This window comes from Megalobrama amblycephala, linkage group LG22, assembly GCF_018812025.1.
Source record: "Megalobrama amblycephala isolate DHTTF-2021 linkage group LG22, ASM1881202v1, whole genome shotgun sequence".
Taxonomy (NCBI): domain Eukaryota; kingdom Metazoa; phylum Chordata; class Actinopteri; order Cypriniformes; family Xenocyprididae; genus Megalobrama; species Megalobrama amblycephala.
The window spans coordinates 24,072,279-24,087,140 of NC_063065.1; the positions used below are offsets into that span (position 1 = coordinate 24,072,279).

The window sequence follows — 14,862 nt, forward strand, 5'->3', positions numbered from 1 at the left end:
TGAGGATCGTGTTCATCATGCCGGTATGGTCGGTTTGATGAGGAACTGTGGCACTGGCTGTCGTGTTGATGATGTCTTCACAATGGATGATCTAGTCGACTCGAGGGCTGCGTTGTGGTCGTGTCAATTGAGGATCTGCTGATGGTCGGTTTGTTACTGTCAGGCTGCGTGTTGATGATGTCTTCACAATGGATGTTGTGACTCGTCGTGTCCAGGGCTGCGTTGTGGTCGTGTCCATTGAGGATCGTGTTCATGCCATGGTCGGTTTGTTGAGGAACTGTGGCACTGGCTGTCGTGTATGGTCGGTTTGTTGAGGACTTCAGGGCTGCGTTGTGGTCGTGTCCTGTGATGCACTGGCTGCACTGGCTCAGGGCTGCGTTGTGGTCGTGTCGTGTTGATGATGTCTTCACAATGGATGATCTAGTCGACTCGATCTCTGCTGATACTTCAGGGCTGCGTTGTGGTCGTGTCCAATTGAGGATCGTGTTCATCATACCGGTATGGTCGGTTTGTTGAGGAACTGTGGCATTGGCTGTCGTGTTGATTATGTCTTCACAATGGATGATCTAGTCGACTCGATCTCTGCTGATACTTCAGGGCTGTGTTGTGGTCGTGTCAAGGCGCAGGATCCTTGGTCTCAGCTGGAATACGGCCCAGATCCGGTTGACTACGGTAAACCTCGGGATAAACAGAAAGACTAATATTAGCGTAGATGCCATTCTTTTTCTGATGTAACGAGTACATCTGGTGTTATAGGAAGTGTTCCCGGTTCCGGCTGACCTAATTTATGTAGCCTAAAAATCCTTTAACGGATTTGAAAATATAAATTGATAATGTGTTATGTGTATGCCAGGTTAAAGAGATGTGTTTTTAGTCTAGATTTAAACTGACAGAGTGTGTCTGCATCCCGAACAATGCTAGGAAGATTGTTCCAGAGTTTGGGTGCCAAATAGGAGAAGGATCTACCGCCTGTGGTTGATATTCTAGGTATTATCAGCTGGCCTGAATTCTGAGATCGCAATAAACGTGAAGGACTATAATGCATTAAGAGCTCGCTCAGGTAATGGAAGCAGAATTAATTATTCTCTTATTAAATTCTTTAAAAAATATAATTATTACAAAAGCACCTGAAATTATTTATAATAGATTGACTTTCTTCAGTGACGTTCATACTCATTCCACTCGTCAATCAAGTGAAGGGCGTTTCTTGTTACCTGTCTGTCGAGCAAATCAACTGCAAAGAATATCGTGTTTTAGAGCAATGGTGGCATGGAACTCGCTCCCGTTGTTTTTGGATTCAGAGAGTCACAATGTTAGTTTTTCCAAAAGACTGAGACTGTATTTATTTACTTTGGAGTAATTGTAATTATGTAATTAATAATGGACTGCATAATGAGCTATGGCAATTGAAATGTGATTTTTATACTATATTATACTATGAGAGTGGTAATATTTTCGTATTTGGAAGAGCTTATGTTGTTATTGTTATGTTTAGTGTATATGTGTTATGCTGTGTTATGTGTGTGTGTGTGTGTTAGTTTGAGAAGATGTTGTGAGCACTTCTGTATTTGTCCTCATTGTTGTACTGCTTTGATGTTAATATTTTGGTAAAAATTAAGACCCCAGGAAGAATAGCTACTGCTTAATGGAGTAGCTAATGGGGATCTACATAATAAACAAATAAACTCAACTGTCACAGCTTTAATTAAAAGAAACGCAAATTAATACACTAGATGGTGGACCACATAGTGCATAGTAAAATTGCATAGTGTATGTCATTTGGGACACAACTTTAGTCTCGGATTATCCAAAATTTGATAGGTTTATGCAAGGGCGTAGATTTGGTTTCAACTTTGGGGGGGTTGAACGTTGGTATGGTTGTATTGTATTGGGGGGTTGTAACTGATGGCTTTGAATATTGGGGGGGTTTCCCCCCCCCCCCCCCCCATCCCCCCACAAACTACGCCCCTGGGTTTATGGCTTCAAATCAATGTTGAGACTATGAGGTTCCCATGGCCTGGAAATCTGTGATTTGTGATTAAATTGTGACTTAAACATTTTTATATTGAATATATTTTTAATGGTAATGCTTCAATCCAATTTTTTTTTTTTTTTTTTTTTTTTTTTTGGTCTCTATAAAATGCTTTATAAAAACCTTATCTAGTAATAATGAACAATTGGAAAAGTCATGAAAATTGCATTATTCATGTGGGAAACCTGTTGCAAAGACAGAAGCAAATACATGAGACATGTCCATGCTCTTGGCCTCCTATTTGGACAGCTGCAGAATAAGCTGCAAAGCGAACCAGACTATAGTCCACATGCAAGACTAAACTTAGTAAGACTAAATATCTCCTAAGTTGGTTTCAAACAGTATCTCTGAGGCTTTCTGATGTTTGCTCTTCTGAAGTCCTCCCATTTTGGATGTATAGCACCGCTCATCCTGACAGCAAAATGGTACAAATCAGATATTGCCTTTTCTGCATCTTCCAATGCATATGAAATGAGTCATATGCTAGACGAAAGCACTCTGTGATCATATCTGATGTGCAGAATTATGACTAAATAAATCAGGTTAGTGCTGGCATCAGCTGTAAATGCACAAAGCCCATTTTAATAATGAAACATTCAATCGGTCTAAAGCAGAGCCTGGAGGGACGCCTGATTGTGTTTATTTCCATGTCCTCTCTTTTATCCCCCTCCTCTGCGGCGCTGGAGAATTGCTCCCGGCCCACGCGCAAACCTGCACACGTACTCAAGTCAAAGTGACAGCGTAATATTAGTCGGAGCGAGATGAAGTGCGTGCGAGTTGATAGATTCTTCCCTGCTTTCTTTGTCAGACACACTGAATACTTTCTGGTGTTCGTTCTCACCTTATGGGGCTGTCATTTAATGCAAAGCTCTGCCGGCGCATTCCTTCTCAATGTGTGTGATTTAAAACGCTTTTCCATTGCGCTGCGTGTTCGGTCTCTCTAGGTATTGATGTGGCAGTGAGTTGGTGCACTCGTGCCATGTGCCGAACAAATGAGAGGTAATGTCAAACAGAGGTTGCCTGATGGAGGCGATCTTTGTGCCCTGAGCTCCTGCGGTACGGCCGAGATAATGAGCCAACGGCGCTGCTGGAGGCTGGAACAGTCAGAACTTTCCAGCATTACGTTAAGAGAGCACTGTGGTTTTCACATCAAGCCCAGGAGCTGCAGTTGCCATTACTGAAGAGACTATCGCTTCTTTTAGAGGAAAAATCACCAGGCTGCCCTCTAAGACGAGCCTGTCAGACAATTCAGCCCAATGCAGATACAGTTTGCCTCCCGTGAACCTGAAAAACTGAGAGTTTTTGACATGCGCTGAGCAGGAGATAGTGGAGGCGTGAAGATTGTGAGTTGCACCAAATAAACTTTGAGGTCCTGGTGCTAAAAGTCTTTTCTGTTTTATTTTTCTCCCTATAGGTGAGGACGATAGCCTGGCCTTTAAGGGAAAAGTGACAGTGGAAGAAATCTTCAAGAAAGACTTCAAAGTTCACGACCCTGAACGCTAAGTGGATCAGCAGTAAGTGCTCTCACCAGCAGACATTTGATTTCCTCTAGCGCCGTTCTTCCATTAGCTGTCCAGTATCTAATACGTTTGCGGTAGATTATCTGAGCATTGAGTCACAAACGTACTATAATTCTCATTGTGCACATAAATCAATTCAGAGAGGCAGCGAAATACAGGGTTGTGCATGACTAATTTCTTCTTCAAGGTAAAATTAAAGTATTGATTACACTTTTTTTTCATTGTCTATGAATTTCAAGTAGTTGAGAAGCAAGATCTTACTGACCAAAATAAAATCCAAAAGACTAAATAAAGAGGCTTCCAATTCAGCAAAAAGCATCTGAAAATGTTGTAACATATTGTCTGCATGTGGATTTTATGTAACTTCTTATGTAAAAGTCACTGGAATCAGTTTTTAAGAAAGCATAAGCGTACTTTTCAAACAAAACTTTCTAAAAAAAAATAGGTACAAAATGATAGATAATGGCCGGTTTCACAGACAGGGCTTAGCCTAAGCCAGGATTAGGCCTTAGTTCAATTAAGGCATTTAAGTATCTTTTATAAGTCTTCACTAGATAAAAAAACATCACTGGTGTGCATCTTGAGACAAGACAATGGCATTGACATATTTTAAGATCTGTCAGTACAAGTTACTTTTAAAGGTCCCGTTCTTCGTGATCCCATGTTTCAAACTTTAGTTAGTGTGTAATGTTGTTGTTAGAGTATAAATAAAATCTGTAAAAATTTTAAAGCTCAAAGTTCAATGCCAAGCGAGATATTTTATTTAACAGAAGTCGCCTACATCGAACGGCCAGTTTGGACTACATCCCTCTACTTCCTTCTTTAATGACGTCACTAAAACAGTTTTTTGACTAACCTCCGCCCACAGGAATACACAAGAGTTGCGTTTGTAGAGTGTGTTTGTCGCCATGTCGTCGAAACGCTGTTATTTTCATCCCGCAGTCCAATCACCGGGTCTGATTCCGGCTCAAATTGATAGGGTAAAATTAAAGACATGTTTACAATAACACTGAGCGCGTGCATCTCCACGTTATGGTAAGAGGCGTGACCTTTCCGGCCAAGGTTCGGCTCTGGGTTCGCTAAGCTGCTGTCGAATCACAACACAGGAACCGCTGGCACAATCAGAACCCATTACGTATTTCTGAAGGAGGGACTTCATAGAACAAGGAAGTCATCAGCCCGTTTTTATGACAGTGGAAACAGCGGTATACAGATAAGTAAATTATGTGAAAAATACTGTGTTTTTTTACACGTGAAACATGAACACATGTTATATTGCACACTATAGACACAATCAAAGCTTCAAAAAACCACGAAAAACGGGACCTTTAAGTTAAAACAGCATAAACATGCATTTTAGTCTAGGACTAGCCTAAGCTTTGTCTATGAAACTGGGGGGTATTGTGACACTTTGTGGTTGTGAAATGTTAGTGGTTCAATCATTGACAAGATAATTGTGTGAACTTGAGAAATTATATTGTATATCTAATAACCCTTACAGAAAGAGTTACAAAAATTTAAAATAATATATTTAAGTGTGAACTGAATGTAATATTTCTGAATACATTATTGCATTTTAATTGCAATTAAATTAAAATAGATTATAGAAAATATATACATTTTTGTCAAACACAATTAGCTGAACTTTTTTCACCCATGTAAGTAGGAATTATGTAGGACACATTTATGTGTAATTTCATAATTACTTCTATTGTCTTTGAAATAGAGTTAAAGTGTACTGTTGAATGTACTGACAAGCCTTTATGGTAAACTAAAATATACTTGAATGTCATTTCTATTGAAAATTATATGTTGTATATTTAAATATATTTGTTGAAATATTGTTAAACATTTGTAATGATGAAGTTGCAATGTAGTACATTTAAAATGGTAACCTTAAAAGTAATATCAAATAACACAGTACAGATAAAATTATAAAAAACTTTTTTACATGTGCTTTAATATGTTAGTCAACATATCAAAATTAGTGTTAGATGACAAAGACTATTAAAATGTATTGCTGAATATTACAAAGTGCACTTTAAAAGTGTACTCAAGTGTGTTAAAAGTGTACTTCAAGTACTTGTAAAGGCACAATATGTAAGATTTTTGGATTAAAATATCCAAAAACCACTAAAACAGGGTTATATATTTTGTTGACTTGTGTACTTACATTATGTTTCCAAGAATGTTTAAATCCAGAGAAATAAGCGATTTTAATCAGGACACGGAGCATGTCTGTGCGTCGCCTATCAATGACATCATACCAGTGTTACCCTCGGTTTCCGGTTTTATTTTGTAGAAACCATAGAAAGACCAAAGATGCTTTAATATATTATGTGTTTTATTAGACAGGTGAGCAACTGTTTGGATACATTCATCGACAGAAAAAAAAAAAATCAGTGTCAAAATGCATCAAGTGTCTCATAGTAACCGTCAACCAAACACAGAGTTGCACCGTAACAACTTTTAACTCACTAATGTATCTAATAGGGGTGTGATGAGATTTCTCGTTGAGGCAAAAAGTAGTCTTGTGATGTTGCCATGACAGAGTGTTAGGATGATTAGGAAAGAATATGCCACCGCTACGTTTACATTACGCCTCCACTGTCCTTTTGCTTTGTGTTTAAATAAAAAAACATTTAATTCAGTTTGATAACGGTCGCCACCGCTCCATATTTACAGAGTTATGCGCGATCGCTGAAAGTGAAAGTAAACGCGCGCGCGCATTCAAACGCGATTTTAATACCCCGCATTTTGAAAGCGGCTCCCTGATGAATGCAAATATCTCTCAATATGAAAGCTATTTTAGGCTGGGCAGTGAAGTTGTAACCATCTTTTAGCTCTGTATCAAAGAAAAATTTGGACTTTGAATATTGAGAGGGTGCGATTATGGTTGCACTTAATGTAAAGTGTTACTATAAAAACGAATAACAGTTTTCTCTTAATCTTATTAAGCACAAACAGTAAGGTTTCATTTGTTAACATTAGTTAATGCACTGTGAACTATCATGAACTAACAATGAATGACTATTTTTATTAACTAACATAAACAAAGATTAATAAATACTGTAGCAAATATATTGCTCATTGTTAGTTGATGTTGGTTAATACATTAATGTTAATAAATGAGACCTTATTGTAAAGTGTTACCATTTTTATTTATACTGTTTTATTTCTATGATCAGTTTGTGGAAAGGAGTTCAGTTAAGAGGTCAAAAGTTGTACAGTAAGGTCTGAAGAGACTGAAATCATACAGAAGAGAAGTCAGTCAGTTGAGTTTGTGTCAAAACCTTTTACAGTACTTGAGTATTGTTGTCTTTTACTGCATATGATAATTCATACTCAGAAAGTAGAACTGAATGACATTCATTATAAGATGATTAGTTAAAACATTTCAAATACACCTGCAGAATATTTTTTCTAGTCATGTATTTCGCCATTGAGGATTTCTTAAAAATAGTGTGTAAAAATCTTGTCTCGTCTCGTCTCGTGAACTCAATCTCGAGTCTCGTCTCGTCTCGTGAGATACCCGTCTCGTCACACCCCTAGTATCTAATATGATAAAACAGCGCTGTTTTACCCCACATACACTTGGCCGGAAGAAGTGGAAGCGCTCGTCTGCGGCATAATAAAAGCTCCACTGCTCTCTAAACATGTGTCGCGCTCGTCTCTCATTAGCAATAGCTCCAGCTTCATTGCTCTGCTTCATACTACAGTAACGTTAATAATCTCACACCTCCCATGATTCCACGAAATCAAGGCGTCATGAAGCTATGCCTTTGTTTTGTGACCTCTTGTGGCAAAAATGTACATATTGTGCCTTTAAGTGGACTTTTATTTAAATAATATTATATTATCAGGAAGTAGTTTTTTTATATATATACTTTTAAGATTTGAAGTAGCTACACTGCAAGTGCACATTCAATGCAATTAAGCACACTTCTATTTCACAAAACAGCAGTTGATTAAAAGTCTTGGCTCAGAAAAATAAAGTTATGTGAACATTTTCAACAGCATTCAAGCTCAGATGACCTGCTTTGATATTTTATATCGAATGAAATAATTCAGCTTTTTGTAAGTGGGTCTGAAGGATTCCAAATAGTTTTTGAGGCAACTCTACAATTCTGAATTAAGTCAGAATGAGGGTGATTAAATCTTTGCGGACATGTGTCTGGATTGTGATGTCTATTCTGCATACAAACGGATGGTTTTATGTAAAAAGAGAGGCGTTTATCAGCGGGTAGATTAATCAAGCAGTCTGATTTGGTTCGAGCTTCATTGAGCTGTCTCCTCTAATCAGCTGCTTTGGGCTATGCAGATATGAAAGCGTATCCATGCTCATACCTCAGAAAGCTCTAATCTTAGCCACAAACGATTTAGAGACATTCAAATCCGTATTGCACGCAAAAATGGCAAAAGCTTGCTGACATTGTTTATCTATTTTTTTTAACAATTTATTATTAAAGGGGCTATATGTAGAATTTAGAAACCCTTGTTATTAGTGACACCGGTGGCCATTAAGTGAACTGCAGCCAGCTACTTATTGCTCGTACTTGCACTTGTTTACACGTAATGTACAAGAGACTGAATGTGATTCAAGGTCCTAGTTTAGTCACAGTGAAGTTCTTTTTCATTCCCGCTCTGCTGAGAGCGATGTTTAGATGAATATGTGCTGTGTGCATTCTTCTCAATAAAATAAATACACAAAACTGACAGTTAATCAACAATTAAAGGGATAGTTTACCCAAAAATGAAAATGTGATGTTTATCTGCTTACCCCCAGGGCATCCAAGATATAGGTGACTTTGTTTCTTCAGTAGAACACAAATGATGATTTTTAACTCCAACCGTTGCCGTCTGTCAGTCATATAATGTGTGTCAATGGGAACTCCATCTATAAGAGTCAAAAAAAACCACGCACAGACAAATCCAAATTAAACCCTGCGGCCCGTGACGACACATTGATGTCCTAAGACACGAAACAATCGGTTTGTGTGAGAAAACTAACAGTATTTTTATAATTTTTTTACCTCTAAAACACCAATATGTCCAACTGCATTCAGCATCCGGTTAGTGAGGTCAAAAAACGTGTTCTGATGACGGAAGTGATGTCTCACCCTTTGCTTCAATGAGTGCGGGACATCACTTCCGGTGTCAGAGCGCGTTCAGACCTCACTAACCGAATGCTCACTAACCGGATGCCCCACCCCCCAACACACACACACACACACACACACACACACACACACACACACACACACACACACACACACACACACACACACACACACACACACAAAGTATTCCAAGTATTCTGAATTCATACAGTAGCTTTGTGTGAGAAACAAACCAAATTTACATTGTTATTCACTTAAAATCTTGCCATTTGGAAAGACATGAGGGTAAATGATCATCATCTTCTTCAAGCATTACTTAAAAAACTGTGGCCGCAACATAGTCATGCTAAGCGAGACGACCAAACCAACAGTTATATATGTCCTGCTAAGTCAACAAAAGCAATGTATCTCAGTTCTCATGTTGTGGCATATTTAAACCAGAGTAATGATCATTTCTTTCATTATAATTTTGTTCATGTTCCTGCATTGCAGCTATATGGAGGCATCAGCAGACCCTCATCACTCTCACACAGGAACATTAACTCAGCGCTCACAGTCATTCATCTCATCTGGCTTTGATTCATAACATAACAAAGCGCAGTTCACCGCCTAGCAAGCGGGTGGAGTAATTTAGCTGGAAATTATGGCACAATGTCTCTGCTCTTGTATTGATTGATGTGCCGCCCATTTTTCACACCATCATTTTAGCTCGTTATCGTTCACGTCAGTCCAGCAAAGGTAAACAGATCTGTCGGAAGGGAATAAACTGAAAGGTAATGAGGAACCTCTGCCGCTCTGTTTGTTTCAATAATGAGTTTTATTTTTTCTTGTTATTTTTCTCGTTTTCATTTTATATGTATTAAAGGCACAGTATGTAAGTTTCGCCACTAGAGGTCGCTTATTCAAAAAATAACAAAGACGTAGCTTGATGATGCCGCGAATGAGTGTGCAATCATGGGAGTTCCAGCTGATGGAAAGCAATCCAATGGGACAAGCACAAATCATATTCATGGATGAGCTAATATAAAGCTTAAAGCTTCATTAACATTACTGTGGTATGAAGCAGAGCGGGCTGAGAGCCTGCACTGTAAAAAATTATTTTTATGATTTGTTATCACAACATTTTTTCTTTTGTCAAATGAACTTCAATAATGTGGTTCAGACAACATAATATTTTGAGTTTCTGTTGATTAAACCAATCGCCTTTGTTGTATTAACTCAAATTTTTAATTTTGATGTATATCACATTAATAAAAGCTGTATGACTTGTGCTGCTAAATGGTATGCAATTAATTTTAGAATATATTGTATGGTGGATAAATGCTGTTATTACAAATAAAGCTCTTTCTGATTATGCTGTTAGCCACTTGACAAAATCGTCTTTGACAGACAACATAATAACACAGGCTGCTAACACTGGTTAAAATAGCTGATTTATCTGGATCGTTGATCAAATTTAGGACAATGTAAGTATACAAGTCAATAAAATGTATAATTGTTAGTGGTTTTGGGATAATTTAATCCAAAAATCTTACATTTTGTGCCTTTAAAAGTTTGTTTCATTTGTTTTTGTTTTTTTTTCAAATAATTGTGGGTATTGTGTTACAAATACGTAACATACAAATAAATAGCTTTTTGGAAGCAAAGAGTAAAATGATATGGTAGTTTAAACAGCAAAGCTGTTCATGCTGAAAACAGTGTGACATCTACACAAGGGTTTAGTCATTGAATGCAGACTGTTTCGAGGGAACAAACACTTCAAAATAACACTTTAAATTAAAAAAACACCTGCGGCACTGTTCTAGAAGAGAAAGAGTCTCAGCCAGATGATGGAGTAAAAGAAGCTTAACACGTTCACCTCCATAAAAAGTAAACATATTGTATTAACCCATACAGCGTTTCTATATATAATATATTTAAAATATGTATGTGTAATGTGTGCCCTTCACTCAAAAAAATGAATTGTTGGATTTACTTAAAAAAGAAGTGTCAAGTGGTTCCACACAACTGTATTGAGTCATTTGTACAAATAACAATTTAGTTGAATGAACAAAAGAAATTCAAGTAAAGCTGACAAAATTTCTTTGAGTAAATACAAATCATTTGAATATCACTGTTACATAATATTTATATGTGCAGTTTACTTAATAATGCTATGTTGTTTATGTAAGGTAAACACATTTATTGACTTAATTTACCTTATTAAAGGTGCCATCGAACGTTTTTTTACAAGATGTAATATAAGTCTAAGGTGTCCCCTGAATGTGTCTGTGAAGTTTCAGCTCAAAATACCCCATAGATTTTTTTTATTAATTTTTTTAACTGCCTATTTTGGGGCATCATTAAATATGAGCCGATTTATGCTCTGCGGCCCCTTTAAATCTGGCGCTCCCCCGCCCACGGAGCTCGCGCTTGCCTTAAACAGTGCATAAACAAAGTTTACACAGCTAATATAACCCTCAAATGGATCTTTACAAAGTGTTCGTCATGCATGCGGCATGCATGCGGCGGATTATGTGAGTATTGTATACTGTTATATTGTTTACATTGATTCTGAATGAGTTTGAGGCTGTGCTCTGTGGCTAATGGCTAATGCTACACTGTTGGAGAGATTTATAAAGAATGAAGTTGTGTTTATGAATTATACAGACTGCCAGTGTTTAAAAATGAAAATAGCGACGGCTCTTGTCTCCGTGAATACAGTAAGAAACGATGGTAACTTTAACCACATTTAACAGTACATTAGGAACATGCTAACGAAACATTTAGAAAGACAGTTTACAAATATCACTAAAAATATCATGTTATCATGGATCATGTCAGTTATCATTGCTCCATCTGCCATTTTTCGCTGTTGTCCTTGCTTGCTTACTTAATCTGATGGTTCGGCTGTGCACAGATCCAGACGTTCATGGCTGCCCTTGTCTAATGCCTTTCATAATGTTGGGAACATGGGCTGGCATATGCAAATATTGGGGGCGTACACCCCGACTGTTACGTAACAGTCGGTGTTATGTTGAGATTCGCCTGTTCTTCTGAGGTCTTTTAAACAAATGAGATTTATATAAGAAGGAGGAAACAATGGAGTTTGAGACTCACTGTATGTCATTTCCATGTACTGAACTCTTGTTATTTAACTATGCCAAGACAAATTAAATTTTTCATTTGAGGGCAAAATGCACTCGAAAAATGAATCACTGAACAAACTCAATTGAATTGAGAGCAGGAATTCCATCCTAAACATGCATATATGAGTCTGCTTAGCCTAAACACAGGTGACACTCTTCTGCATAATAGTAACCACAAAATTAAAAAACATTACAGAAACTACTTTAAATGTCCAACATAACTGAACATTAAACACTAACATAAACTAACAACATCTTTTCACTTTACTGAAAAACATGAAATAACACTTTAATCCCTAAATTTACTCTCCTAATGCAATCCCTTGCAAAGCATGATCCAATGCCCAGTTAGTTGTCAACATTAATGTGTGCGTTTCACTCAGCAATGTTAAGTTGACTGAACAAACACTTAGTAAGTAAAGCTGACAATACGCATTTTTAGTAGAAACAACGCAGCTAAATTACGTTCATGTAGTTACATGAGTTTTTTAAGTAATGTGAACAAGGGTGGTTTGAGTGAAACTAACAACAGTGAAAGTTCATTTTTTTGAGTGTTGGATTAACGTTATGAAGAGAAGCCTGAACATTTTTCAAGAGTAGGAAATGCAGAATATGAAATGGTTTGTCACTTTTTTAATATGATTGCACTGCTCCTCTGTGACTCACCTTCACTGAATTCATAAATGTATGTAAAGACTTTGGCCCTGCCACAGCCAATTAGAGAAAGGAAAGAACACTGCTTTGGCCATCACTGGCTGATTATTTGATCTTCGTTAAAGTGTCAGAAGCACTTAGTCGAGCTGATTCGCAGAAAACGGGGCCCTTAGTTACTGTCTGGAACATTAGATATTACTTGATTTTTAAGGACAGGCCAGAAATTGAATTTTTCAATACCAAGTTGGTCCAGAATTTGTTTTCCCTTTTTATTTTTTTCCCCAAAGACGTTTCTACAACTCATCAATCAAAGTCAGAACGTCACAGCTGATGCAGCTCATTCTGAATTAATCTATAAATGAATCAATGATACAGGTAATTTATTTACAAAGGCAAAGCCTTTCTCTCCCTCGGGCTTCTCTGTCCATCGACCACTTGCTTCCATCACAGAAATCTAGTGCTTTCAGAATCACTCTAGTAGTAAAGCTCTGACAAATGAAAAACAAATTTAACACTCGGATTTCTTCATTGCCTTGAAGGGAACATGGGCTATTATGAAGAAACACATCCAATCCAGAAAATAAAAACTCTTGAGTTCTCTCTGAAATGGTTAGTTCACACAAAAATATAATTCTGTCATTGTTTACTCACCATCATGTCATTCCAAACACACTTACTTTCTTTAATCTTTAGAATGCAAATTTAAAAAAAAAAAAATTATGTTCTTTCATTTTTTTTTTTTTTTTTGGTCCCTCTATTGAAAATCAGTGGAAGGTAATCAGTGGAAGCTCAAACATACAGTACATGCTTAAAGGGCTAGTTCACCCAAAAATAAAAACAATGTCATTTATTACTCACCCTCATGTCTTTCTACAACCGTAAGACCTTTGTTCATCTTCAGAACACAAATTAAGTTATTTTTAGTGAAATCCAATGGCTCAGTGTGGCCTCTATAGACAGCAATGCCACTGAACTTCTCAAGATCCAGAAAGGTACTCAAAACATATTTAAAACAGTTCATGTGAGTTCAGTGGTTCAATCTTAATATTATAAAGCGACAAGAAAACTTTTTGTGTGCCAAAAAAACAAAATAACGACTTTTCAACAATATCTAATGATGGCCGATTTCAAAACACTGATTCGAAGCAGCGTTTTGAAATCGACCATCACTAGATATTGTTGAAAAGTCGTTATTTTGTTTTTTTGGCACACAAAAAGTTTTCTCGTCCATTTGGATCTCGTATCAAAATGCCAAACTGCTGAAATCACATGACTTTGGTGCTCTGAATCATGATTCAAAACAAAAGATTCTGAACTCAAATTAACTGTTTTAAATATGTTTTGAGAGTTCAGTGGCATTGCTGTCTATAGAGGCCTCACTGAGACGGATTTCATCAAAAATAACTTAATTTGTGTTCCGAAGATGAACGAAGGCCTTACAGGTGTAGAATGACATGAGGGTGAGTAATAAATGACATAATTTTCATTTTTGGGTGAACTAACCCTTTAATGCACAAGAACAAACCTCATTGTGCGTGTCAAGCAAGCACATTTAAGCTTCTATTGATCATATTTGGTGTGCTTTATTCATGTGCATTGATCACTGTTTATATGTCAATAAAAGCCTAAAATAAATCTGTTTATCATATAAAGTGATCATTACTCTAATGACTAAAGACACAATTCATATGGATTTCATTTGAGATGTCTTTATGAACTTTTTGAAGCATGAAAATGACCTATACTTTAAATATATGGACAAAATGATGAGTGAAAAATAAAAGTATCTTCATATGTGTTCCGAAGATGAATGAAAGACTTATGGGTTTGGAATGACACATGGGTAAATGATGACCAAATTTTCATCTTTGGTTAAACTAACCCTTTAAGATCTGTCTCAGATCATCTTTGCCGTCATGAATCATCTTGCAGTAAGTGACTGTCATTCGGCGTTCCTCATCTCCCTGTTTTGTCCTCTGTCTGGCTTTGGCTGTAATAGACTCTCTCATTTTGATTCTGTCTGCCTGCCCCCATTATGATTGGACTAAAGCAGCTATATAATTGCATAATTAGTGGAGCCCATTGATCTGCCTCTCTAGCTAGGAGTCTAAATCAAACAGATACATAATCGGCATTACTCAGCACTCGCAACGAGAAATTAAACTGAGCTAATGCCTGCTGTGGCCTAAACCATCTGGTTCCGTTTTAATGGCCCACCCCTGTGTCCTTAGTCTAAGCAGTTGCACGGAGCCTGGCGTATGCTGGGCGTGTACACAGAGATTCGTTGAATGCTGTTGAGCAAACAAGAGCATGATTTGTGGAGTAAATGTCTCTTAACCTTGAAGGAAGTCATGATCTTGCCCTGTATGATAGTTTGTTGAAGTTTGTTTGTTGTTAGCAGCTAGCTC

General features: G+C 37.2%; 1 protein-coding gene across 1 annotated transcript in view; it reads left to right on the forward strand.

Moving 5' to 3' along the window:
* The window catches only part of dpp6a (dipeptidyl-peptidase 6a), a 380,416-nt gene that overhangs the window by 239,492 nt on the left and 126,062 nt on the right, over positions 1 to 14,862 (forward strand). Inside the window, 2 exon segments of the mRNA XM_048173881.1 lie at positions 3,447 to 3,529; positions 3,531 to 3,546. Coding sequence (XP_048029838.1) covers positions 3,447 to 3,529; positions 3,531 to 3,546 — 99 coding nt within the window.